General features: G+C 51.2%; 1 protein-coding gene and 1 long non-coding RNA gene across 3 annotated transcripts; both read left to right on the top strand.

Moving 5' to 3' along the window:
• The first annotated feature begins 149 nt into the window (after positions 1-149).
• Positions 150-25,225, top strand: FBXO31 (F-box protein 31). 2 transcript variants are annotated; one of them, XM_071440806.1, is made up of 10 exons: positions 150-597; positions 8,382-8,453; positions 10,225-10,311; positions 13,760-13,836; positions 15,200-15,367; positions 16,006-16,080; positions 17,410-17,519; positions 18,190-18,343; positions 18,883-19,244; positions 20,501-25,225. In XM_071440806.1, the coding sequence occupies exons 1-10, from the start codon at positions 219-221 to the stop codon at positions 20,721-20,723; spliced, it is 1,707 nt and encodes a 568-aa protein (XP_071296907.1). In that variant the 5' UTR covers positions 150-218; the 3' UTR covers positions 20,724-25,225. The 2 variants fall into 2 exon arrangements, with proteins under 2 accessions (XP_071296907.1, XP_071296908.1); XM_071440807.1 differs by lacking the exon at positions 10,225-10,311.
• Positions 615-5,058, top strand: LOC139596480 (uncharacterized). The gene is made up of 2 exons (XR_011681330.1): positions 615-4,128; positions 4,558-5,058. It is a non-coding gene; the product is annotated as an uncharacterized lncRNA (long non-coding RNA).
• Positions 25,226-27,287: the final 2,062 nt, after the last annotated feature.

The following is a 27,287-nucleotide window of genomic DNA, read 5'->3' as shown; positions in this document are numbered from 1 at the left end:
GTTGCGTCGGTTATTGACCAAGCGTCCGCTACCTGCGTGGGGCGTGGCGCGGCTAGATGCGGAGGCGCTGATTGGAGGAGCCGCGCGGTAGGCGCGGCCTAGCGGCGAGTTTAGCGGCGCTGATTGGTGGGACTTGGCGGTGGGTGGGGCCAGCGGTGGGCACGGGCAGCGGCCGGCACGGTGGGGTCCCCCGGAGCCGCGTCAGAGCGGCGGCGGCCATGGCCGTGTGTGCCCGGCTGTGCGGCGTGGGGCCCGCCCGCGGCTGCCGCCGGCGCGGCGCCGCCAGGGAACAACGCCGCGGCAACGCCGACAGCGAGCCCGACACCGATACGGACCCCGAGGAAGCGGGAGGTGGGGGCGTCACGGAGGACGATGAAGCCGCAGAACGCATTGAGGGAGGGCGGCCCCTGCCGCCTTCTGTCGAGGCCGGCCCGGCCGGGCGGGCCCCGCTGTCCTTGCTGGAGCTGCCCCCGGAGCTCCTGGTGCAGATCTTCGGCTCCCTGCCCGGTACCGACCTGCCCAGCCTGGCCCGAGTCTGCACCACCTTCCGCCGCATCCTGAGCACCGACACGATCTGGCGGCGGCGCTGCCGCGAAGGTACCGCCCGCCCGAGGGGCCGCTCGGCCCGGGGCCGAGGGGGGAGCGCGGCTGCGGCTGTGAGGGTGCGGGAGCGCACCGGGGGTGCCAGAGGGGATGATGGGCTGCGGGTCCTGAAGGGCTGGGGCCTGGAGGTGCAGGGCATAAATCAGATTTGGGGTGCGGGCTCTGGGGCCGAGGCTCACAGGGCTCCACGTGTGCGGGGAGGAGGCCTGAGCACATCTCGGGTCCCCTGGGACGCGGGCCCTTGGTGGTGGCGCTTGACTTGAGGTAAAGGGCATCGAGCTGGGGGTGTCCCCCGGAGGAATGGGATGGGAGAGGCCCTGGGAAGGTGATGCCGCCTTGTAGCGTGTCCTTGGGGCATCCCGAGGACTGGGAATGCTCAGCACCCGCACCGGGAAGGAAAGGGGAGACCGTGGGGATCCTGGAGCCACGGGGATCCACCGGGAGCTGGGTCCGGAGAGGCCGGGCCTGGCTAGGGGCATCCTTTGTGGGAGTACAGAGCCTTTGGGGAAGCCCACAGTGTGGAGAGGTTCCAGGTTCGGGTGTGCGTTTTCCAGGAATGCTCTGGTGCCAGGATGCTGTGCTGCAGTACTGTGAAGGCCTGGGAGGTGTTTTTTCCTCTGTGGTTACTGCGGTTCTCTCTCCTTACTCCTCATCCTCTTCCTCCCAGCGCTGTGGCTCTGTGTCCTCTGCTTGTTATTTCAGTCGTGTCCCACCTCCCGAGGTCTGCCTGGCTGTGCTCATCCTCTCTCCAAACGCTGCCATCCTGCCTGGCGCTCCTGCTGCCAGCACATGAAGTCATGTGTATTTTCCTGTTTGCTTTCTGTTTTTAATAGCAGCGAGGGCACGGGGATGAGAGATTTGGGATTGTCAGTGGCTGCCTGCAGTGGGATCTGGTGGAACGCCTGAAACCTTGCAGGAATGAATTTGTGCCTTATCAGCACTATCCAACAATCTTTGGACGGCACAAAGGCTGCACCTGGAAAATGTAAACCAAAGCATTGTTCCATAGTTCAGCATTGTCCCAATAATTTAACACTGGTTTTAGGAGACAGGCTAATGAGATTGTGTTAATTCTTTCCTTATACTTCTCTAGTGACACGGAGATTTGTGTGTTTGATGAATGGTTTGCAAAACTTCACTGATTAATTATTTTAATAGGTTATGATCCTGGCAAAACCTGTATATAGAAATTTATGTCACTTCTAACTCTAGGCTAGGTTGGCTTGTAAAAAAGACCCGCTGAATTAGGTCTGATGGGGATTTACATTTATTTATCAAATTCATGTCTGCTCTGTGGATTTTCTTTCCAATGGATAAAGCTCAGCTGAAATTTAAGGAAATTAAGGAAACAGTGGAATTTTTATGGCTAAAACTAACCTGGACAGGAAGGGAAGGTATCAAGACAACACTTTTGTCTATGGCCCCCTTAGCTAACTGCCAGGTGAGGGGTATATAAACCAAATTTTGATTCTCTTTGCATGTAATTTCTCCAGTTTGCCAACATATCCATCCCAAGCAGTGTCAGAGAGTGCTTTGGTGGCTGCTGCTGTGGCTGAGGAGGATCCTGTACCCAAGGCAGGTGCCCAAGCTCAGCTGAACAGATAAGGGGCAGTCCCTGGCCAAAATCTTCCTACCATGGTGAAGCTGATTCTGAACCTTTTAACCAGCTCTGGTTTTCCAAGAGTTCCTCAGCTGGACTTCTCAGGCTGTTTGTGGTGCTTTGCATGCTCTGCTGAGGTAGGACTGTAACTTTGAAAGGTTGTACACACAAGGATAAAATTGGGCATTATCTTATAGGTAAACATCAGGTGTTGGTAAATAAACACACATTTAAAGGTTAAAATGTTCTGTGCTGTGTTTCTGCACAGCCATACACCGTGTGATAGGTAAGCATAAAATGTAAACAAAAAATGTGATTGTTTTTTGTGATGTTTTCCAAAACCAATTTTTATTCCCATCTGAGCTCAGTGTTTAAGTGTGTGTGTGTTTATGTCTGCCTGAGCCTTGTTGTGAGGCTGCATGTCCTAAAAACAGAACAAGAGCACGTGTGCCTTGCTGGTTTATTCACCCTGAAGCCTCCTGATGATCCTGGAATCACAGAATATCCTGAGCTGGAAAGGATCCACGAGGATCATCCAAACCCAGCACGGTGTTCCAGGAGTGACTGGGAAACTTCATCTTGCTGTCAGCTGCCTGTGCAAAACCACTTCTGTTTTTAGGAGTGCACAGCAGTGCAGAGGCAGGGAAGAATCCTGAAATCATCAGAGCAGAGAGGAGCTTCTCTGGGAGAAGCTGTAGTTGCAGTGCTTTGTTTTGGCTGTTTTTTCCCTCCCCCTTGGACAGGAGCAGCCTGGCTGTGCCCCAAGTTGGATGGAGCCCTCAGTCCTTGCAGTGCTGGTGTCTTGCTCTGCCCTGGGCCAGCCCAGCTGTGGATTAGTCTCAAAACATGCTGTGATTACCCCAAGTGTCCTGAGGACTTGTCTGCCTGAAAGTGGAGTGGCTTTTGCTGCTGTGGGGAACTGGGATGACACTGGCAGAGCTGTTGTCCTTTTATCATTGCAACTGTTTGGGGTAAACAATGTCTCTGGATTGCTTCCTTGGCAAGGGGAGGGTTGCAGTCACTTCCATGTTTTCTATAAATAGGAGATTGCTGATCCCTGCAGCAGGAGCAGAATTAAAGCTGGTGTCACCCTGGCTGGTGGCCTGACCTACCTTGATTACCTTATAGTCCATTTTTAATATTTCATTTCTTTCATCTTTGATCAGAGCAGGGCAGGTGCAGCATGAACCCTGGGAACAGACCAGCAATGCAGAATAACCAGTTCTAGAGCTTGGCAGAAAAGGCTTTTGTTTGTGAAAACAGCCTCCAGCAGCTTCTGGGCCTGCTGGAAAATGTCAGCCAAGGTGCTGGAGTTTGTGACCTTCAGGTTGTGTGGAAAGAAGGGTGGGAAATGAGGAGACTTTTTGGGTGGGGTTCAGCTCTTAAAAGACTCCAAGGCATTCATGCAGGAGTTGGATGCACAATTCTGCCACAACAGGAACCAGTTCTTGCAGAGCTGTGCCCTAGTGCTGGTGGCTTTCATAGGTCACAAGGCTCCAGCCTCCCTTGGTGTGGTGTGAAGACATTGTGTGCTGTGTCAGTCTGTGGCTTTTCTTCATCTCTGATGCCCTTTGCTGGCTTTAAACCCCAGCTTGGCCGTGCTTGGCTGTTCCTCAGTGCTCAGGCAGGTGCTCAGCACTCTCAGGCACCCCTCAGGGAGTCTCAGACTTGGCTGCAGCTGAAGCTGCCCCTCCTGTGCTGCAGGGTTTCCACAAATGGGTGCATTTGTTGCAGATCAAATCTCCTGTTCCCTGATGGTAGCCACGAGCCTTCCCCTGGAAGAAGTGTTTGGGGGAGGACTGAGTGTGTTTAAATCTGATTGCTCAACCTTTGGAAACAAGAAGCCAATTCCAAATTTGTCCAGCTGGTGCTTCAGAGCTGCTAACCTGAGAATCTCCCATTTTTGTGGTATCTGGAATAATCCAGTGAGTTTTTCTCCTCTCTGTTCTATGTCCAGCCTTGTGAGCATGCATTTATCCAGGGATAATTGGAAGATTTGATTAGCCAGCACACAGTGGAAGTTCAGTAATGGTGAAGGGAATCAAGCTCTGCCAGACATCCTCATTTCCACACAGCTTGCAGCAGCTCCCTGGGGTTGCCATGCTGGGAAAGGCAGCAGAAAAGCAGGAATTTGGGCTTTGATGTGAGCACAGGGCTGTTCCCAACCTGGGATGGAAGAGCCTTGGTTGTTTTTAAACTCCACACTGGTCCTGGCAGGGTGGTGAAGGGGACCCAGCTTCTTTTGGGGAGGAGCAGGGGATGTGAGGCCTGGGAGGGCTGGAGCAGGGCAGGGGATAAATGGCACTTGCAGAAGTGTTGGTGCAGCTCATAGCAAATGGAGATTGCTTTTCCAGGTCCTTAAAATCCCGTGCATGTGACCATGGAAACAGCAGCATGTCCCTGTGCTTGGGGAATCAGCACTCCTTCTAAAGCAGCAGCCCTTCCAGCTGGCCACTGGGAATCTGAAAAACCAATTTCCATCTTTGCTTGGGAAGCAGGATTAAATAGCCATTTTCCAAGGGTGTGAATTTGGTGACTATTAACTCCTTAAAATAAAAATACTTTACTCAGTGAGCTATTGCACTGAGATACATTTCCTTAAAATAGATTTAATTGCACTGAAGTGGAATTTTCCAGGAAGCTCGAGCCCTTCATATCTTTCTTGGAAAGGGATTTCTGTTCTCTGTAAAGAAAACCTTACCAGCTTTATTTTTCTCTCATTATCCTGAAGCCCTGCTTGCTGTTTATTTATGTCCCTCTTGCCTTCTGGGTTAAAAGGAGATGGCCTTTCTTGCTTATGGTATTTGGAGGGGGGGTTTTTTAGGCACTGTGAGCCAAAAGATTGATTTTTTTCCCATAAAATGGCCATGCTGGTGTGAGCAGCTGGGTCAGAAGAGCTTCAGTAATGCACTTATGGAGCTCAGCCATCACTGTGGCATTTTCACTGTCTGTAGCTGTTTGCTGACCAAAACAGGATAAGAATTAGTTATAAAATGAGTCTTAAAGCACATAAGGATGAGATTATTTTTTTCTTGATAATACTCTTTTGAATATCTAGTGATAAATAATGTGTAGCATTATAGAAATTCTCAATTTTTGTATTATTTGAAGGAGTTTATTTGAATCTTTTCAGGTGAGATTGGAATTACAAGCACTTTAATAACATCTTGGCTTTGATAAAATTTCACTGCAGCTTGTCAGGGGCCCTTGCATGAAGCTGTGACATCAAATCCTTTCCCAGCCTGTTATTTGGAGGAAACTGGTGGATCTCCCATGGCACTCACTTGAGGGATTTATGGATTAGGGAGAAGGCCTTGGGGAACTGTGGGAAGAGGGAATAATGTCACTCTTGGTGCTATTGGAGATTCCATTTGGGGAGGATCCTCCAGGTGTCTCCTCCCTTTGCTCTCCTCTGGGATTTGCAGTCCAAATCCCTTCCCTGCCTGCAGTGCCCAGGGCTCCTCTCACCTGTCCTGCTGATGCCTTGGGAAGGCTGAGCTGGAACAGAGGCTGGGCAGAGTTACAGAATAAAGCAGGGATTTATTGAAAGGATCTCCTCAATGGATGCACCTTGGGCAGCACAAGAGCCCAGCCAGGGCTGCACCCAAGGTGAACCAAAATGGTCCCAAAATGAACCCAAGATGGACCAAAATGGTCCCAAAATGAACCCAAGATGGACCAAAATGGTCCCAAAATGCACCCAAGATGGACCAAAATGGTCCCAAAATGCACCCAAGATGGACCAAAATGGTCCCAAAATGCACCCAAGATGGACCAAAATGGTCCCAAGATGGACCCAAATGGTCCCAAAATGCACCCAAGATGGACCAAAATGGTCCCAAAATGAACCCAAGATGGACCAAAATGGTCCCAAAATGAACCCAGGATGGACCCAAATGGTCCCAAAATGCATCCAAGATGGACCAAAATGGTCCCAAAATGCACCCAAGATGGACCCAAATGGTCCCAAAATGCACCCAAGATGGACCCAAATGGTCCCAAGATGGACCAAAATGGTCCCAAAATGAACCCAAGATGAACCCAAATGGTCCCAAAATGAACCCAGGATGAACCCAAATGGTCCCAAAATGAACCCAAGATGAACCCAAATGGTCCCAAAATGAACCCAGGATGAACCCAAATGGTCCCAAAATGAACCCAAGATGAACCAAAATGATCCCAAAATGAACCCAAGATGAACCAAAATGATCCCAAAATGAACCCAAGATGAACCAAAATGGTCCCAAAATGAACCCAAGATGGACCCAAATGGTCCCAAAATGCCCGAGCGCTCCCGGGGTCTCTCCCTTGGATCAGTTCTGCTCCATTTGCATCTTGCAGTTCATTGTCCCATTCCAGCTTTAGCCCCTGCAGTCCCATCCTTGTTTTTCTCTCTCCAGCCCACGGGGTTTGTGCTCTTGGGCTGAGATTTGGATCATTTGTCCTTGGTACCCAGCTGGAGCAGGAATTGTTTTGTGTCCCTGCTCTGTGCCCAGAGCTCAGCATCCCCTGATGTGAACCCAGACCCACACACTAAAGCAGCACAGAATCTGAAAATCATAAAAGCCAAAACCTGAGGCATCTCTGGGGCCAGGTGAGTTTTGTTCAGGCACACAAGAGCTGCCTGTTCCCAAGCCCTGCTGTTCCTGCCCTTTTCCAAGGACTTTCCAGTCAGCTGGGGACATTCCACACTGTTCCTGCACCCCTTGGGTGTGTTTCCATCCCTTGGATGTGTTTACCCCTCACTCCCTCACATGCAGAGGGGAGCTGGGAGGCCTGGAGGGCTCTGCCAGGGTGGCTCTGCATTGCCAGGCTCTCCATGGCTCTGCAGCACTCAGCTGGCAGAGCCCCAGCACTGAAAGCTTTGTTTGTGCTGGGCTGTTCCTCCTGCCAGCCCAGCCCTCTCATTGTGCTTCCCCAGCCCACCTTGGGGCTCAGAGCCCTCAGAGCTTCCCCTGCCTTTGCCTGCAGAGGTCAGCAGGGATTCTGCCACTGCCCTTGGCGTTTTTTGGTGAAGGGCAGCGTGTTTGTTGTGCCCTGTGCCCCCCTCACCCTTGCTGCTTAGCCAGGGTGTGCAGGATGTGTATTCCCTGGAGACAGGCTGCCAGTAAACCTTTCTCATCCTTTGCTTGCATTTATAGACAGGAGGAGGCTGAATTAATTCAGGGAAACTCCTGCTTTTCTCATATTTGGAAGCAGAGTTCTCTCCTGCAGCAGGTTTCCAGCATTAGGTGGTGCTTCACAGCCACAGTTGTTGATTCAAGGATGCTCAGCTGAGGATAAAATTTGTATTTAATGGCTTGATGAGGGTCTGCAGAGATAGTTTTGTGTCAAATATCTGGCAGGTGTTTGTGCTGCTGAGGAAAGCTGCTGTTTGATCTGTGCTGTTGATGTCTTTGATGTCTCTGTGCTGAGATCTGTCAGGGTCACTGCAGCAGGGTGGCATTGTCACTGCTGATTTTTTGGGATCTCCCTGCTCTCAATTCCGCCCTCTGCTCTTCTGAGAATTCCTGGCATAGAGACATTAGTACTTGCTTTTTTTTTTTGAAGTTTCTTAGAAGTTTGACGTTGACTTCCTGAAAATGAAAGACCAGAATCTCATTTTCTGCTTCAAAGCTGCTCCCAGATCTCCAACTCCCTTTGTTTTCGGGGGATTCTGGAAGCAATCAAAGGCATCTGAGTGCACAGCAGCCCTGTCTCAATCTGATCTGCTTTCAGTGTAACCATATTTGTACATGCTGGGGCCTGTTTTATGTCTGTGTTTCATTCTTTTTTGAGCCTGTGACCTTTCCTTCAGGATCCTAAGAAGCAGTTTTCCCTGTCGGGTACCTCAGCGAGGGAAGATAATTGCTGCACACAGCGGTGATTTGCTGGGAGCAGGCACACAATCCCAGCTGGAATGGGGATGTCTCCCACATTTCACACTCCTCCTGGCTGAGATGTGAGCAGCTGGCACTCTGCTGGCTGTGTTTGTGCCTTATGGTGTTTTTGTGGCAGGCATTGCTTGTGAGATGTCTTGGATTCTGCAACAAAATCTCATCCGGTTTTTCGAGCAAAAATCAGATTCTTGGTCTGCTTTGGCAACTTCAAGAAAGCACAAATCAGATCTCAGTAGTTGATGTCAAGGCTCCAAACCTTTCTGTGCCAGAGCTGACCCTTTTTTGCTGTGTTGTTGCAGAATATGGAGTGTGTGAGAACCTGAGGAAGCTGGAGATCACAGGAGTGTCCTGTCGAGATGTTTACGCCAAACGTAAGTGACAAATCCATTCCAAATCCTGCTTAACACCAATTCTGAGAGCACAGAAGTGATGAATATTTATTAAACTTTGATGGCAGAAGTTGTTCAGACTGACTTGCAGGGGTTTCATTGGAAAATTGACATGTTTGGAGTTTTATTTAATACCAGGAGTTGGTATTAAATAAATATTTATTTATTCTCTGCCTCCCAGTCCTTTGGTGGGAAAAGAGGATGGAATTGAATTTTTAAATGAAATTTATTGCGGGTTTTTCATCATGTTTTTGCTATTTTCAGATCTTGCTAAGGAATGAACAGGTATTTTTCCTAAGCTTTGAGCTCAGTGAAAGGAAAATGGCTGTAGGAGAGTGGGAAAGGGATGAGCATTCCCTGAAGGAAGAGAGCCTGGCAGGAGCTGTGTGTGTGTTTTGGGAATGGCTGTGGCTGTGGCACCCTTTAGAACCCTGAAGAAGCAATGACCTCAAGCATTGATCTTAAAGCTGGGGAGAACAGGTGGAAGGGCTTGAATCCCATCTTTAATGAACTGTGCTGAGCATCCACAGGAAAATTATTTCATCACCTGGCATCTCTCTTTCCCTATCACACTACACTAGGGGTGGAGCTGCCTCGTTTTCCTGGCTGGGAGGGCTGAGTGATGCTGAGCCAGCACACAAATGTGCCCAAAGGAGTCCCATTAACCCTTGAGACCTCCCTAAATTCCCATTTAATCCCACATCTTGGTGTGGTGACGGCCACACAGCACATACCAGGTCAGATCTCAGCTCTTCATTGCCATTTTTAAGTGGCACAACACCTCTTCATGACCTGTAGTCCTTTTCACTACATACCTTCCATGGTTCAGAGATCCTAAAGTGGTATTTAGTGCTTTTTATGCACATGTTGTGGGTGAAAATGGCCTTACTGGCTCAGGACAGTGGTGACTGTCCAGCCCAGTATCTCCCAGCCTTGGCTGTGGGCAGGGAGGCTGGGGAGAGGACAAGCCTGTGGGATATTTTCCTGAACATTCCCACTGTTTCCAGCTTTCCAGAGTGTAATCAGGTTATTTATTCAATAACCTGCAGCAAATCTGTCTCACACATACATTTCCATGAGTAGTTTTCAAATCCATGGCATCCATTAGCAAAGGGTCACGCCTGATGTGTGAGACCACCCCTGAGATGGCCTTTCCTGCCCTTCTGTGGAAGATCTGTGTTTGTAGGCACCCAGCAATCCCAGGCAGGGATGGTTACCCCAAATGGGAATGCTTGGCAGCTCTTCCTGGCTTTCAGGATGCTCAGATTCTGCATTTTGCCCTGTGCCAGGAACAGTTTTGCTGCTGGTGTCACCCCATTTTCTCTACTGTCCCATAAACCTCTTTAATTGCAGAGGAGTTAATTTGGGATTACTGCATTTTCCATTCCTTGAGTGTGTTTCTGTGAGAAATGCTGGGGGAGAATGGGAACTGAGCTCAAGTGCCTGAAAGCAGAACTAATCCAAAGCCCATGGAGTGACTTGGTCTTCTTGAGGCAGCAGTGCAGAGTTTGAGGAAGGACTTTGGTCCCATTTGGAGTTCTCTGGATGCCATTTGGAAATCATGTCTGTGGGAGCCTGGAGCAGCTCCGTGTGAGCAACCCTGCTCCGCGAGGCTGAGGGTGACAGAAACAACTGGAAGCAAAGTCAGGAGAGAGCCTGGGCTTCCCTGTGTGGCTGGTGCAGATCCATGGAGGTGTTTGCTGGTGCCAGTGGAGCACAGTTGGCTGGCACTCACCCTGCTCTGTCTGTTCAGGTATAAACCCCCGGGTGAAGTCGGGGCGGTTCATGCGAATCCTGCCCGACTACGAGCACATGGAGTACAGAGATGTTTACACCTGCCGTACGTACCCTCTGCTGCTGCTGCTGCTGCTGCTGCTGCTGCATGGACTGTGCCCTGCCTGCCTGCCTCCCTGCCTGCCTGGGCAAAGCACTGGGCTGGCCCTGGCACAGCAGGGACCGTGCCACCAGGGCTGGCTGCAGCGTGGCACAGGAGCGCTGGCGTGGCAGCGACAGCAGGGCAGGCACTGAGCGGTGCTGGGGTTTCTGCAGGGGCTTCTTGGAGCATCTCTCACTCACTCTGCTCATTGAGAGTTGCTCCTTTCTTTGAGGAAGGAGTTCAGATAGCCAGGTGAGGCCTCCTTCTGGACTGGCAAAGAGCTTTGTGGTGATTCACAGTGAAATCCACAGCCCTTTCCAGTGGAAAATGCTGAGTGTTCCCATAGTAATTCCCTCCCTGCACACTCAATCCTTTTAAGCACCATCTCTGTCTCTAGGAAACGTTCTGCTAATGTTTTAAACATTGTGATTTGGCTTCCTCACTTAGGATAACCTTTTTTCCCCTCCTTGTGTTGTGTTGAGGGAGGAATAGTTAAACCCTTGGAGTTCAGTGTTCAGCAGGAATTGAGGGGGAAGGACTGATTAGTTTACATCAATTAAGGAAGCCAGGACTATTTGGTGTTTATTTAGAGGGGGTGTTGAGCTGTGTCTGATGCTCCTTTGGGTCTGCAGAGTTTGGCAGACTCCAGTTCCTAACCCACTGCTGCTTGGGAATGGAGTTTTTCACACACATTAATCAGTGAGTGGATGCTGCACAATTCCCTGTGCTGAGGGAAGCAACTGAGCAGGGGCCATGCAGGGGAGGTGGTGCCTTTAATGTGAGTCAGGACAGAGCAGCAGCAGGGCTACAGCAAGAATTGGGACAAAGTTTGAGGTTTGGCAACCTGGGATGCCTGTTCTGGAGCTGGATGGGATGGAGAAGCAAATCCAAGCTGCAAGATGGATTCCTTTGGAGGCTGGATGTTTCCTCCAAACTTAAATGGCATTTAGTGCTGTTCCCTCAGTTGTTATTTCTTTAGCTGCAGCCCCAAATTTCTGATGTGCCCTTTCTGTCTTGGGGAAAAGCTTGGATGGTTGGAATTGGTGATCTTAAAGGTCTTTTCCAGCCTAAATGATTCTGTGATTCTGAGCCCCTGTGGTTTAGGATGCAATGGCCCATTTCCCCTTTTTTCCCTCCTGTGCTGTCAGGATTTTCCATGGGACTCCTCCCTCGTTCCTGTTCACTCAGGGTCAGCCAGGTGAGCTCAGATCACTTTCCCCAGGGCTTTAAGCTCCCCTGGATTACTCTGAGCTCTTGCCACGAGCAGGTCAGGTGTCACCAACCAAGGGCACTGCTTGCATTGCTCCAGCTCATTTTGCTTCTAGAGACCTTCCTGCATCGAGGAGTCTGGGGGAATTGCAGTGGATTGGGTCAGGACATGCCCCAGGCAGCCTTTTGTCAGTGGGAGCTTGGCATTCCCTGCTTTCCCAAGGCCATTCCCAGCTGGATTTCAAGCCCCTTTCCCATCTGAAGGGTGTGCAGAGCTGCTTGTGGAATGTGGGGAATATCCAGCCTCGGTGAAGGCTGTCCTGGAGCATCCAGTGGATGTGGTTTTGCTCCATTTGGCAGGATGTGGACTCAGAAATTCAGATAGGCAAGAGGCTTCCCCAGGACTGAGCACAGGCAGTGGAAAAGCTTGGAGAAAAACCCCAAGTGCTGTTTTCTTTCGAGGAGCAGGAAGGGAAACAACTGCCAGATCCATCCTGTCTCCTACCAGGAGGAGCCAGAGCTGGAACTCATCAGGTTTTCCCTGCAATTAATATTAGCTGCTGTTTTGCTAGAACTCAGAGACAGCCCAGCCTTGAAAACTGAGCTGTGTTTTGAGACTTGTTTGGGCCTTTGGCCAAGCACCAGCATTTTCCCCAGTAAGTTCTGGAAGTGAATGGCATTTATTTTGCCTCCTGTGTTCAGAACTCAGCTCTGTTTCCTGAAATTGCTGCTAACAGGAGCTGGGCTAGGAGGGACATCCTCATCCCCCTGGGACAGCTTAGTTTTCTGTCCTAAAAAATAATAATACATTAAAAATGGCTGGGTTTTATCAGCTCTGTGGCAGACAGGGTAGAAGGCAGAGTGTGGTGGGTGGAGCAGCTCATGCCATTAATTATCATGTAATTACTGAGCTGGGAATGGGGTTTGCCTGCTTGCCTTAGTGTTGTTTGTGCTGCACTTGGTTCCCTGGGTGAAACCAGGCCAGTCTGAAATTGTTTACTGCCCAGGAAAAAGGCTCCTCCAGGCCAATTGGCAGCAGCTCTAGAAATCCCTCCCTGCCATCCTCAACTCCTGTGGAAGTTCTTGCTTTTGGTGGAATAAAACCACTCCTGTAGCTCTTGCTGTCTGAAGTAATTAATGCAGCAAAGCTGCTGGAGCAGCTGCACTGGAACACAATTCTTCTTTTAAATTAATGCAAACCCAACCCTGTTATTCAAGCCAGTCCTGAGTCCTGGAGGTTACAATGAGTTACTGTGGCCTTCTGAGTTGGCCATGGCCATTGAAATATCAGTGAAATATCTTCATGGAAACAATGTGCATGCTGCTGTTCCTGCCCAGAATGCCAGAGTGTGTAATCCCTTCTTGTGAAGGTTGCTGGTTGTGTGAGGAGACCAGATGGACAAAAGGGAATTAGATGGACAGGAGGAATGGCTGTACAAGGACTGGAGGTGGGTCCCATCTCTAAGCTTTCCTCACCACAGGAGGTTTAAGGTCATTCTGTAAAAGCCCTTTTTTCCTGCTTGCTGAAAATATTCCTCTATTTAGGTGGGATTGGAGGGGCAGCTGGCTCTGAGATGAGAAACAGGGAAGCCTCAACTGCTGGAGTAGATTTTGAGTGGGTTTTGGAAGCAGCTTTTGGGCACTGCTGAGGTTTAGCTGCTTCTGTACAATTTTTAAGGCTGTGACTGATGTGGCCACACCACCAGATTCCCAAGCTGGAGTGATCCAAGTGCTTTGCCCATGCTCCCACTGGCTGTTTCTAAGGATGTTTAACTCTGGAGCCAAGTTTGTCTACACAAGGCAGTGAAATGCTTTCAAAATCCTCCGATTTCCCTGTTCCTTCCTGCCCTTCCCTATTTTCTGTTGCTTTGCAGTGTGAAGCATTGAGTGCATTTTTGGTAACTGGAGGTGGCAGATGCTTTTAATTGTTTTCAGCTCTGGTTATATTGTGTGATTTGCATTAATGGCACTGTGTTGCAAAAATTTTTTGGGAATTCCTGAGGTAGGTGGTTCTGCCCTTCCACGGGGCCAGGAATAAAGAACACAAACGTGTGCGAGCTTGGGGGAGGGCTCAGCTTGCCCCCAGTCACTTTTCCTGAGTGAATGCAGCTGTGGGTGCTGTGTGCAGCCTGGCAGCAGGGATTTCAGTCCCAAAATGCCATTCCTGGGCTGGATGTGCTGATGAGTGTCTCCCTTTCCCCAGTGCTGCACCGCTACCGGCACATCCTGGGACTGTGGCAGCCGGACATCGGGCCCTACGGGGGACTGCTCAACGTGGTGGTGAGTCAGGGCCTCATCCTGGCCCTTTTGGGCCTCAGAGCTGCTTTTTTACACTTTCCACACCTGGCAGCCATTCCCAGACCACTAACAAGTCTGAACAGTCAGCCTCAAGTGGGTGATTTGGACACAGAGGGTGTTCCCTGGTTCTTTGCTGGTTTCTCTGAGGTTAGGCATCAGGAGGAATTGCTTCCCAGGAAAGGTTGTTAAATACAGGAGATGGCTGCTCAAGGAGGAATCCCTATCCCTGGAGTGGCTGTGGCACTCATTGCTGTGGGTGGGGATTGCTCACAGGCTGGACTGGATGGTCTTGGAGCTCTTTTCCAGCCTGAATGGTTCTGGCATTCTCATAATCACCAGAAAATTCTTTTATATTTCAGCTCCACTCCAAACTGCCCCAGGAGCAGGTGAAAACATGATCAGTGTTTGAGGGGAAGGCTTGATTTAGAGTTTGACACTGATATTCCAGTGGCTGGCACAGTAATCTGTTCATTTACTTCATTTTCTTTGCCTGCAGCTGAACCTTTTGCAAAGGGCTTTGTGTGGTTGGCAAACCTTTACCCCAGCCCTAAGACTCGTGCATCAGGTGTGGAGTGACACTGGTGCAAGATCTGTGGAGCCTGGCAGCTCTGGGGCTGCTGGGAGAGCAGTTAATGAACAACATTTGATCTGAACTGTGAGAGCTGAGGCAGGAGTGTGCCTGGAGCCCTCATTCTCTGCACCAGGGTTCACCAGCTGCCAGCTGAGGCAGAACAAATCATGAGGCCTTTGGGGTTTGCAAGATCCTGGTGCATGAACTGGTGTAAGGGGGCATCCAGCTGCATCAGGGCTTCCCCTGTGACCTTATAAAGACTTATTCTCCAAACAGAGAGACCTGAGACAATCCTGCCTATATAGGAGAAACTGCCCTATCCTGAGGGAAAGGATTCTGGTAGGTGTGCAGGAAGGGGGCTGCCCCTTGTGCCTCTCAGTAGAGGAGAGTTGCTTCCTGTGTTCTCTGAGTAATAAAATTAAATAATTCCTCATCCAAAAAGCAGGGGTAGTCATGGGAAGCAGAATATCTGCCAGCAGGAGCTCTCAAACCAATTAGAGCCTGACTTGCTGTGTGGTCTTTCCCTCTGGATGCTGCACTCCAGGCAAGTCATTTGCAGCAATAAAGGTCTGAGCTTTTTCCAGTGGTGCAGGAAGCCTTGTAAAGAAACCCTCCTCACCCTGGGAGTGCATATGGTCTGGGTTAATGGCTGGAAAGCTGTTTGGGAATGCAGCAAACTGTTCTGCAGCTCCTGGGCCACAAGAGGCCTCAGAGAGACTCCTAAGGAATCCTGCCAAGCTGATCCCCTGGGCTGTGTGTCCTGTCCCTCTGCAGGTGGATGGTTTGTTCATCATTGGCTGGATGTACCTGCCCCCTCATGACCCTCACGTGGATGATCCCATGAGATTCAAGCCCCTCTTCAGGATCCACCTCATGGAGAGGAAATGTGCCACGGTGGAGTGCATGTATGGCCACAAGGGACCTCATAATGGCCACATCCAGGTGAGCTGCTCTGCCTCCCTCAGCAGGGTGTGTGCACCTTGGAAATGGATCCATCAGGAAGCTGGGAGAATGTTATTTCAGAGATATGGCTTTCACCACCCTGCTGTGTGTGTGGGCAGCAGCTTTACACTCATTATGTGTCTGACAAGTTGTGTGGGCTGTTCCCTGCTCTGAATCTGTTCCCTGGCAGTGGCCCAGCCAGGCTGTTGGGCTGGGAGCACCAGGATGTGCACAGGCTGGGGAAGGGATGTGTAAGCTGGCCTTGGGCAGCTGCTGAGTGTGCCCAGGCAGACCCAGACCTGTTCTGCATCTCCCTCCACGGTGAGACCTTGAGAAGGGGATGCAGCATCCATTGGATGCTTTGAAAAGCTTCCTGACAGATTTGCTTTATAGGAGGAAGCTGAAATAGGGAAGCAGCTTAAAACTATTATTTTCATTAGAGTGCATTGAGGTTTTATTGCTTTTATTTCTCTGTTCTGTAGCTGCTGCACTGGGTAGCAGTGAATGATTTCTCTGTAGTAGTAAATCCAGTAATGTTTGCTTTGTGAAGTGTTTACTGGGAGCAGTCTTAGCTAATCATCCCAAGCATCTCTAGACAGGTGTGTAACCTGTTCAATTCTCCTCCCTGGTAACTACAGATTGTAAAGAAGGACGAGTTCTCCACCAAGTGCAACCAGACCGATCACCACCGGATGTCAGGGGGCAGGCAGGAGGTGAGTGCTCTGCCAGGGCTCTGCACTGAGCCCCTTTGTGTGTCTGTGTCCTGAGATCTGCCCTCAGCTGCTGCCCTTCTGATTTCTGTGTGATTGGGCAGCTATGAACCCCCAGGCTGGGAGTTTTTGGCTCATTCCCTGTTCCAGGCAGTTTTCTGTGTCAAGGTACTCTTTGAGCCTCAGCCTTCCTCCTGTTTTGGTGGCAGACCTGTCCAGGGAGGGTCAGCAGCCCTTCTTGGCCATCAGCAGCACTCCAGGCACTGATCTCAGTGCCATTGCTGTCTGTGTAATTAAGATCCTTCAAACTCAGTGAGCACCAGCTGCACTTGGATACCTGCTGGTCAGTGAGGCACCTTCCCACTGCTTGCCTTGCTCGAGGGATTAAAAGCTTCATTTGGTTGTTTCTCCTGTGTGTGTCAGCTGTAGCCAGCAAGGCAGATTCCTGACTGAAATAGCTGTGTTTAAATGCAGGTATAAATGGCAGGATGAATACCTGTGCCAGGTACTGCTGTTTGCTTCCAGCTGGTTCCACGTGACAAATCTGATACTTCAGCTGCTTTCTGAGGAATGCTGTAAAATGTCTGTCTGCTAATGGGAAACAGCTGGGTGAAAGGTTTAGTTAAGTGTTTTCTGGTGCTGGAGCAGATGAGAAATGCTTTAATACTTTCAAAGCACCACGTTAAGTGTGCGTGGCTTTATGGAAATTGGAGGATCTGGCTTGGGAAGATAAAGGAGGCAGGTTTGGAATATCACTTGGCAGGCTGCTATCTCAGTGTAAGCTGTTATCACACCAACTCATGGCAGGGTATTAACTTGTCAGAGCTGCAGTTGGGGTACTTCAGGAGATGCTTTCAAAGCACCCTTTGGATTTAGATGCATCAGTATTAAATCAGCAGGATTTAACCTCCTAAACCCTCAGTGCTTTTCAAAAGCTTTTTTCTTTTATGTTGAGCATGTCAGGACAGGGCACAGGAGTCAGCTTGTGGGCACACAAATGAGTACTGTGAGAGAAAGAGTAGATGAGCTGCTTTGCAGTGACAGGCCCTGCTCATGCCTTTATTCTGAGGAGGTTTATGCTTCTACCTGGGATTGATTTGAAGGGGAGCCTGTTTATTGTGTGATCACCATAATCACTCTTTGTTCAGCATATTTCCAAGCCAACACGTGCTTGTTCCCAAATCCAGCCACGTTTCCCTGTCCTTGGCAGAGGATGTGCCCTGTCTGTGGCTCTGCCAGTGAAATGTGCTGTCACAGAGCCACACAGTGAAGCCATCCTGGGGCACATCACTGAAGTGACCTCATCCTCCCCCTTTTCTCCTGGTGCTGCAGGAATTCCGGACGTGGCTGAGGGAGGAGTGGGGTCGGACTCTGGAGGACATTTTCCATGAACACATGCAGGAGCTCATCCTGATGAAGTTCATCTACACCAGCCAATATGAGTAAGGGCTGCTGCAGCTTCACACTCTGCACACTCTGAAGCATTTTTCCCCCAAGATGAGGTTTTCCATGGGCTTTCACAGCCAGAGGAATGTTGTGTCTCTGCAGTGCTTCCCAGCTGTACAGGGAGATGAGGTGGAATGACAGCAGTAGGAATAGGATTCCAAGTTCTACACAATAACTATGCACAGTAAGGTGCTTTTGAGTCATTTAACTCTGTTTAATTTGAAGACAGAGCAAATGCCTGTGATCCCAAGGAGTGTCTGGTTATTATCCATATTAGTCAGTGTGCTCTGTAGTGCAGGATTTAGAGAGTCCCTGAGAAACTGGGGATTTTAACCAGCTCTCCAAGCTTCTATTAGCAGCCACCTCACTGTAGCAGATGTTTAAATATGCTTCACTCTCAGGTTCTCTGGGAATCTCAAGGGCTGAGGAAGTTTCCTTGCTGCAGGAATCTCCTGCTGTGCTCACGAGGATGGTGGGGAGAGCAGCACAGGGAGGGAGGGAGGGAGGAAGTGCTCGCAGAGCTCTAAAGCAAATCCTGAGCTTGCTGCAAACACAGACCCTGCCTGTCTTGACAACATCCCCAAGCTGCTGGAGGAGCAGAATGCCAACACAGTGCTGCTGGGAAGGGTTTTTCCTTGACTTGTGTGATGTTTTTCTCTTGCACAGCAACTGCCTGACGTACCGGCGCATCTACCTCCCCCCCAGCAGCCCCGAGGACCTCATCCAGCCAGGCCTCTTCAAAGGCACCTATGGGAGCCACGGGCTGGAGATTGTCATGCTGAGCTTCCATGGCAAGAAGGCCAAGGGCACTAAGATCACTGTGAGTGCATTTTCCTGTCTCTCAGGTGCTTGTGGAAGTGTTCTCAATGGATGTGCAGGAGAGGTTTCTGTCTGGGAGCTGTTCCCTGCGGAGATTGGTGGCACTGGGTGAATCTCAGCACACACACAGTGACCAGGATCTGCTCTGCAAAATTTCTCTTGGCTCCCCCTTCCTTTCCTCTCCCTTCCAGCTGCTTTCTGTGAGCAGCTGGTAGCAGGTCACTGGAGATCCCCTGTGTGTGTGTGAGGAGCAGGTACCAAATGTTGGCAGCTCTTCACTGAAGTCAGGCAGGGGAGCTCCTTTCCTCCCTGCAGGGAGGGATTCTGCAGCTGCAGCTTTGACTTTCTTTCACCCTTGCAAGTATACAGCTTTTGATTTAAAATTCTGCTTCTGGGAAGGGGGAAAGCAGAGATGGCAAAAAAGATCCAAGCAGGGGGTTTTTTTAATGTGATTGTAGAACAGGGTGAACTATTAACAAGTTCAGGTGGTGGCTCTGTAGCACTGGTGTGTGCAGCTGTGCTGTTCCTTCCTGTCCCTAGGGAGATCCCAACATCCCAGCTGGACAGCAGACTGTGGAGATAGACCTGGCACACCCTCTGCAGCTGCCTGACATCGAGACCCTGCGTGACTTCAGCGAGCTGTCCCGCATTGTGCTGGAGGTGCAGGAGCAGGTCCGGCGGGAGGAGCAGCAGCGGGAGCAGAGGCAGGAGGAGCAGGAGCATTCCCTGCAGGCTGCCTCCCAGCCTGCCAGCCCCCTGGCAGGAGAAGGTGCTGAGGGGGAAGAGACTGCAGCTGGGGCGGAGGGGACGACCCAGGACAAGGCCCCAGCTTCCCAGCCCTTCGTGCTGCCCACGGGAGTGATATCGAGGAATGAGGATTATCCCCGGACCTGCCGAGTCTGGTAACTGCTGCTTTTATGGCTGATTCATTTTTGAAAGGGAAGGGGAAATCTTTGAGGTGTGTCCTGTATTTGTGTGCCTTTTACCTGCCTGTGGATCTCCCAGCCCCTTGGGCTCAGATTTCACAGAATCCTGGAATGGTTTGAGTTGAAAAGGACTTAAAATCCCATTTTTTTTCCAGCCCTGCCAGGGGCAGAGACACCTTCCACTAGACCAGGTTGCTCCAAGCCCTGTCCAATCTGGCCTTGAACATTTCCAGGGATGTGGAGTCCACAATCTCTGGTTCCTGCCTCTGCTACCCAATTTCCCAGGCTTTGGTTTGTTCCCTCTCTCACCACGCTGTCATCTGCCATCCCACTTCCTTGCTAGATTTACTTCAGAAGCTGGCACCTCTCCTGAATTCCACACACCCCCTTTCTTTTTCTTTTGGTGTGTTTTATGTCCCAGAGCTGCTCAGTTCATATATTTAGAACTGTTGAAGCTGCTTCCCATTCCCATGTGTGTCATTCATGTTCCTTGGCTGTGGGAACACAGTGCTCTCCCCCACCTTTCCCTGGCCTCTGGTGCCTTGGGGCGGCCCTGGCAGGTGCTGAGCAGCCCAAGCAGGAGGTGCAGGCATGCAGAGAGCTCTGCTGAATGGGAGCTGGAGTTGGTGAAGCAGCACACTAAATGAAGTGTGGAAAAAGAGCCCAAAAGCTGAGGCTTAGACAGGTGACCTTCAGCCAAACATCTGTGCTCATGGAAAAACCTACCCAGAGCTGGTTAATCCCAGAAGGCTCCTGCTGTCACAGCTCAGTTGTGTTTGGATAAAGCCCTGCTCCACCTGCTGCTTGCTCAGAGCTTTGACTGACCTTTATTCCTCCTCAGGTCCTGGTAGATTTTTCTGCTTTTTAGATTTTTCTCTCCCTTGAATTTCACCTCTCTGCTCACGCTCTCAACATTTGAGAAATATTCAAAAGCCTTAGCTTTCCTGGGAGATTGAGCCTGTGCTGATCCTTGAGTTGCACAAGTTAATCTCAGATGGGTTTGGGGGCTGCACTACTGAAAAACCCATCTTTGGTGTGCAGGTGCTAATTGGGATAACCCAAAGCAGGAACCTGCAAATAGCAATGGGGAGTTCCTTGTCTTACTAGAAAAACCGAGTGTGAATCTCGCTGCTCTGTCACGGTGCCTTCACCAGAGTTTTGTGCTGATTTGTAACTGAACACTGGGTGGTGCTGCCTGTTCTCACACCTGTTTTGTCCTCATCCCCTGGCAGTTTTTATGGGACAGGCCTCATTGCTGGCCACGGCTTCACCAGCCCCGAGAGGACGCCGGGGGTGTTCGTCCTGTTCGACGACGACCGCTTCGGCTTCATCTGGCTGGAGCTGAAATCCTTCAGCCTCTACAGCCGCATCAAGGTCTCCTTCCAGAACGCCCAGGCACCCTCCCAGGAGGCCTTTGATGAGATGCTCAAGAACATTCAGTTCCTGGCTACTTGAGGGGTGTTTGTGGTGCAGGACAGGGCTCGGGGTGGCCAAGGCTGCTGCGCTCCCCAGCCGGGCTGGCCGGGGATCCTCGCTCTCGGTACCTCTGGATAGAAGCATGCACTTTGAATAAAGCCTTTTTACCCCAAATGTACACACATCCCACTTCAGCCATCCCTGAGTGCCCTTTCCTCTGTGCCACTCCACGCTGCTTGCCAGCAGTCCTTGTTTGCCAGGCTGTGCTTTGGAGAGCTGAAGGATCCTGCAGAGGAGGGAACAGACCTTCTTTAGTGCAAAAAAAAGAAATGTTTTGGGACAAAACCAACTTCTGGTCAGAGCTGGACAGAGGAACAGGCAGTGGCAAAGCACATCCTCCTCTCCAGAGCCTTTCTGTGGGTGCAGCATTGCCAGGAGGGGTTGGTGTGATAACTTCATCCTTGCTAATTGCAGTGTGTGGTTTCCCCTGGAGAATTCCCTCAGCCAGGGCAGGATCCCCACTGCAGATGAGTGTGTGCAGCATTGGCCTGGCTTCTGGAGCTTGCTGGATGTGCTGTCCCTGGAGCTGCAGGTCTGCATGAGACCAGAGATGATTTTTTCTCCTTGCAGAAGCTGGTTGTGGGACTGGAGATGGGTCTAAACTGCAAAAGCTCTGATGTGTTCAGACTGCTTTGTACCTGAAAGGTTTTCTCTTGTAGAGTGGCTCTGAAAAGGCACAGGAAGGAGCCAAAAGAAGCCCAGCTGTGAGCTGAGCCCAGGAGGCTCCAGCTGGGCAGCAGAAGGTGCCACTGGTCCTGTGTGACCCCAGGGCTGCCATTCCTGCCCAGGTTTGCCCTTCAGAGTGACAAAGGGTTGTCCTTGTGTGGTTTGTTGTGGCTCCTGGAGTGGTGGGTGCTGCTGCCCCACTCCCAGAGCCCTTTTTCCCTTTCTGATCCCAGGTGGTTTTGTGGCAGATCTGAGCTCCAGTGGGAATTGTGTGCTGCAGGCAGGGGAGCAGGTTCCCTGGAGCTGTGCAGGAAAATCCTGCCCAGTGCTCATCCCCAGGCTGGGAGTGGTGCTGGAAACCACCAGCACTAACTCAGCCCTTTGCTGCAGCTGCCCTCTGGCTGTGATGACAAACTCCAGGTCCCTTCTCTTCTCCCCAGATCAGTGTCTAACAAACCCCTGCTGTTCCATCTCTGCAGTTTTAGGTCTGTGAATGTGTCTGGACCTGCTCTGGGAGGTTTCAGGTCCCTTCTGTGGAGAAGCTTCAGTCCCTGCCTGGTTCCAGTGCCTGTGAGCAGCTTTTATTCTCACTCTCACAAGGGCTTTTTGCTTTTTCTGGCTCTCACGTGTTCCCCCAGCTGTGTGAGAAGCCAGGCCCCAGCAGCAGCTCCTGTCACTCACAGGATTCATTCCTGTCCCTCTGGATAGAGTTCTCCAAAGCTCTGGGAATTTCAAGGTGGTTTAGGGCACTCTTTGCTTTGTTTCCTGCAGCTTTGTGAGGAGTGCCCCAGTGTTGGGGGTGAGGAGCAGTTTCAGGCTGGTGAATAAGCTGGGAAGGGCAGGGTGGTGCTGAGGGGTTTCCTGCAGAGGGAAGAACCTGCTGGGATCCCAGAGAGGGAGGGGCTGCTCTGTGTGCCTTGAATGGGCACAGAGGGGGCCTGGAGCTGGAATGGGGCATCTCAGCCTCGTGCTGCAGCTGCTGAGCTCCGTGCACAGCTCCTGCCTGCTCAGGTTTCTGGGACAGCTGGAGATGTTCAGTGCTGGGTTAATGGCTGGACTCAATCTCAGAGGTCTTTTCCAGCCTAAATGATTCTGTGATTAGGATTTGATTTGGTATCTCAGTGGCTTGTTGATCTTGGAATTTGATCTTGGAATTGCTGGAATTAGGCTGCTGCAGTTCTGCCTGGTGTTCTAGCAGCCCAAAGGGATGGGAGATGTCCCCTTGGGCAGCTGTTCCCATTGTCTGGCCCTAAAACCAGCTCTTCTTCAGCTGCATCTGTAGCTCTGATTGCAGATTCCTCCCCACTTCAATATCCCCACCAAAAAAAAAAAAATCCTAAAGTTTCACACAACTGATTTAATAATTTTTGCCTTTAACTTTTAAATTACAATTAATTTTATTTTAATGGAGATTAAAATCTGGATTGCATTGATTGCCCTGCAAGTACCTGAGGCTTGAGTCCCTCTCCCAGGTACTGACCTGTGTGCAGCCTCTGTCCTTTGTCACCTGGGCAAGGTGTCACCTGTTTGTTGCTGGCACAGGTTGTGCATCTGCTCTTCTGCAGGCTGCCTGTCCCTCCTGAACCTTTCCAGTGGCAGTGCCAAGGGTCTCCTGGTGGCCAAACCTGCTTGGCTGGCTGGAGAGAAGGGCTTGGGTGGAGGCTGAAGGGCTTGGGTGGAGGCTGATGCCCTGTGGGAATTTTCCCAGCTCTGCCTTGCCCCTGTAGTGGCATCTTTTTATTTATAACTCACCTGGCTGGCCTCAAAATGTCAGGATAATTCCTGATTAAAGGGAAAACTGCAGGTACCCCCTGGCTCCATTCTGTCTGGAGCAAAGGAAATAGCAAATTTTGTATTAATATTCCTCTGATGCCTTTTCTCACCTTCTGCTGCTCCAAGCCTGGCAGGCTTTTGTGGCATTTCAGAAGAAAATTCCCTGTGCTTTGGCTGAGGGAAGCATCCAGTGCAGCTGGATTTGGGAATGCTGGGATGCTCCTGTGCCTGTTCCTTTGTGCATGGCTCTGCCACTGCTTCCAGAGCAAGGCAGGATGGAGTCAAAGCTCCCAGCTCTGGAACCTTTGGGGAAGGGGAGACACTCAGGAGCAGCAGTGTGGATCTGCTCCCCCATGGAGGGGGGATGCTCCTGCTTTTCCTGTGCTGCCAGGCCAGGGCTGGGCTGGGTGCAGCCTGTGCCAGCCCTGCACTGCTCTGCACTCCCCTCTGCTTCCCCAAATCCCACTTGTGCAGCCCTTGGGATCTCTGAGAGAGCTGTTGACAGGGATAATGTGTGCTGGGGCCCTGCAGATGGTGAGAAATCTCTGCTGCTGACATCTCCTCGTCCTTGTGGCTCTGCAGGAAATCTTGGGGACAATTGGCTGGATTCCTTCAGCCCAGATGGGTGGAAAGCGCTGGCGAGGATGGAAAACAACTTGTCAGGGGTAGGAATACTCTTGGCAGGAGCCTTTTGGATTAAACAAAGCCTTTGCAGGGAGGTGGCAGAGCCCCAGTGGCCACTGCAAGACCTGGGGGCTGAGTTCTGGCTTGGGGACAAGTGTCTGGTTCATGTGGGATGGGTTCTGCTCCTCCATCCTGCTCCCTGTGTTGTCAGAACACGCAGATTTGGTCAGCTGGAAAACAGGAACATCAGAGCTCCACTTTGTTTGCCTTGTTCTGCCTGGTTTGAGGGCTGTGAATGTGCTGTGCTCAGGCTGTGGGGGACTCGCTGCCCTCCACGGGGGTTTGTCAGGCTGGATTTCACTGAGGAGGAGGAAAAAGGATGGAATTGTTGGTGAATTTGGGTGTCAGCTCCGTGGTGGGGCTGCTGCAGCTGCCCTGGGATGGGAGGGCAGCTCCTTAGGAAGTGTGTGCTGGGGAAAAGGGAATTGTGTGCTAATTGTGTGCCTGGAGGTGTCAGCTCCCAGGAAAAGCCCCAACCACAGCTGGCTCCGTGTTCACTTTTCAACAAGGATGACTTTTTCTTGCTTTTTATTCATTTAAACCTAGTGGAACTTGATGGGAGTGTCGGGTGTTGTGTGGAAATGGGTTGTTTAGGCTCACCTTGCTAGTTTAGGGAGTGGTGATGTGTTAACTCTGTCTTGTAGCTGGCTGCTCACGTGGCCACCGATCCCCTGCGCTCCAAAGGCTCCTGCTGCCCTTGCCAGTGGGACAGGGAATTGTTTGGGATGTGCAGGGGGAGAGAGAGGTACCAAACTGGGAGTGCCACTGACCTTGGGGTGCTTTGTGTGCTGAACTGAAATGTGTGGTGCTGGTTTTTGTTTGGATTGCAATCCTTGGAACTTCTGAGGCAAAGAGCACTTGGCTCTGTGTTCATTAGCTTAATTAAAGCAATCTGCACTTTTGTTTTGTCATTGATTACTCCCCCTTCCCCCTTCCCATGTGTATTTTGCACTCACCACTTTAACATGACACTGATGGATTAATCTGGGCATTTCCTGTAGGTTTTGAGTGTGGATAAGTCTCTATAAAAAGTATTAAAAATGAAGGTGAAACTTAAATCCCTGCTTTGTACAGAGGGCAGTGGGGGGAAACCGTTGGACATCCACCACCACAACTATCCATGTGGAACATGATAAATTGCATTTTAACCACCTCACCTGTCCAAGGGCTGGGGTTTTGCCTGTTCTTTTCTTAGTGGCTTTGAGAGAAATGGGATGCATAAAATCAACACCTGGCCTGCTTCACTGCAGGTTCTGGAAAGCTGAGCAAGCCCTGTGTGTTACTTTTACACCTGATCATTGTTACCCAAGGAGCCTTTTCCAGTTTCAAATAATAAAAAGCAAAGTTTTGTGAACTTAGTTCTGTTTGCTTCCTTTTTCCCCCCCCTTTGCCCCACAGGAACATGTTGGGCCAGTGCCACCCTCCTGGCGTGCAGCTGCCCGTGTTCCAGCGTGGGGTAGGAAATCATTCTCCCTTGTGTGGGTCCTGGGGGAGCAGTTCTGATTTCCTGAAGATGTCAGACACACATCCCACTCCTCATGCTGTGAAATCCCAGCTCTTGCCTTATCCCTGTTTTCTGTCCTCTCCTCCTGGGGTTCCTGGGGTTCCTGGCTCCCTCCCCCAGCAGGTTTGGGGTGGCAGAACTGACTCCCAGACCCTGACAAAGCCTCCTGCCCTCCCAGGCCCAGCTTTCTCTGTCTGAAAGGAGCCCTGAGCTAATCCTGGATATTTTTTTCCCCCCATTCTTCCTTCCTTTTGGTCTGAAAGGGCTCAGCTGGCAGCAAACCAGCACGAGGGATGAGGAGGGGGCGGTGATGGTGTCAGCCCCTTCTCTGTGGGATCAGACTGAGCTGTCTGTGTTTCCTACACTTCAAATTCACACCCACTCCAGCTCTGCGCTGCTTTTCCAAGGGATTCTGTGGAAATGGGAGAACTGGTGGCATGAGCTCAGCTGCCACCAAGGAGCTTTTCCTCCTCCTGCTGCTGCAGGTCCTGTGCCAGCCCCATGTTCCCTGTCCTGCCTTTCCTGGAGGGAATGTTGTGCTTTGAGTTTTGCAGCCCAGTTTTGCTGGTCAGTTCCTTGGCAGCTGATTGATTTTTGGGAACAAACCCTGGGCCGTGGAGCTCTGAACTCCCCAGGTTCAGGCATGAGCTCCTAATCCTTGCCCTGTGCCATGACCCCGCTGCCCTGAACCTCTGTGGCTGATGGGCTCTGCTTCTGGCTCCTGGTTTAATGTCAGCTTATCCCTCCAGAGCCCCTGTGGGGTCAGTGCCGAGGGGTTTGATTCCTTGGGATTCAGCCCCGTGGAGTTCGATCCCTTGGGATTCAGTCCCGTGGGGTTTGATCCCTTGGGGGTCAATCCTGTGGGTTTAATCCCTTGGGATTCAGTCCCATGGGATCAATCCTGTGGGATTCAGTCCCGTGGGGTTCGATTCCGTAGAGTTCAGTACCGTGGGATCAATCCCATGGGGTTCAATCCCGTGGGGGTCAATCCTGTGGGTTCAGTCCCTTGGGATTCAGTCCCATGGGATCAGTCCCGTGGAGTTCGATTCCATAGAGTTCAATCCCGTGAGATCAATCCCGTGGGATCAATCCCATGGGGATCAATCCCGTGGGTTCAATCCCGTGGGATTCTCCCCGAGCAGCCGCTGCTGGGTGAGGCTGAGCCGCGCCGTGTCCGCCAGGGGGCGCCTGGAGACCGGACACGGCCACTCGCGGGATTGGGATCGGCACGGACACGGACACCGCCACTCGCGGGATTGGGATTGGGATCGACACGGACATGGACAATCGCGGGATTGGGATTGGGATCGACACGGACACGGCCACTCGTGGGATTGGGATCCAGATGGACACGGACATGGACACTCGTGGGATTGGGAACTGCATGTGGGATCAGGATTCACATGGACGCTCACAGGACCTGGATCCGTACAGACGCTCGTGGGATCGGGATCCACATGAATATGGACACTCACAGGATTGGGATCCACGTGGGTATGACCATGTGTCAGACAGGGTTCACATGGACACTGACACTTGTGGGACTGAGATCCACACGGACACTCGTGGGATCAGGATCAAATGGACTCTGACATTTATGGGGCCAGGATCCATGTGGATGTGGACACTCATAGGGTTAGGATCCATGTGGATGTGGACACTCCTGGGACTGGGAGCCAACGCAGACGTGTGAACTGTTGCACCCTGAGGCTCTTGGATGAGGCCACCTGCTGAAACCAGGACCCCTGGAGGCACCTGTGGCCCTCGGGACCCCTGGGGCACCCCTGTGGGACTTGGCCCCTCCTTCCCTGCTCCCCCACCAATCCACTGTCCCACGCCCCACCCCTCTCCAGCTGATCCCAAGTGAACCAGTTCCCATCATTCCATCTCCAGAACCTGGAGGACAACCCCAAATT

The sequence above is a fragment of the Agelaius tricolor genome, unplaced genomic scaffold, assembly GCF_023055355.1.
Source record: "Agelaius tricolor isolate 1412-34295 unplaced genomic scaffold, bAgeTri1.0.p SCAF_15, whole genome shotgun sequence".
In the NCBI taxonomy this organism is placed as follows: Eukaryota; Metazoa; Chordata; class Aves; order Passeriformes; family Icteridae; genus Agelaius; species Agelaius tricolor.
This window is presented reverse-complemented; position numbering and strand designations above follow the sequence as displayed.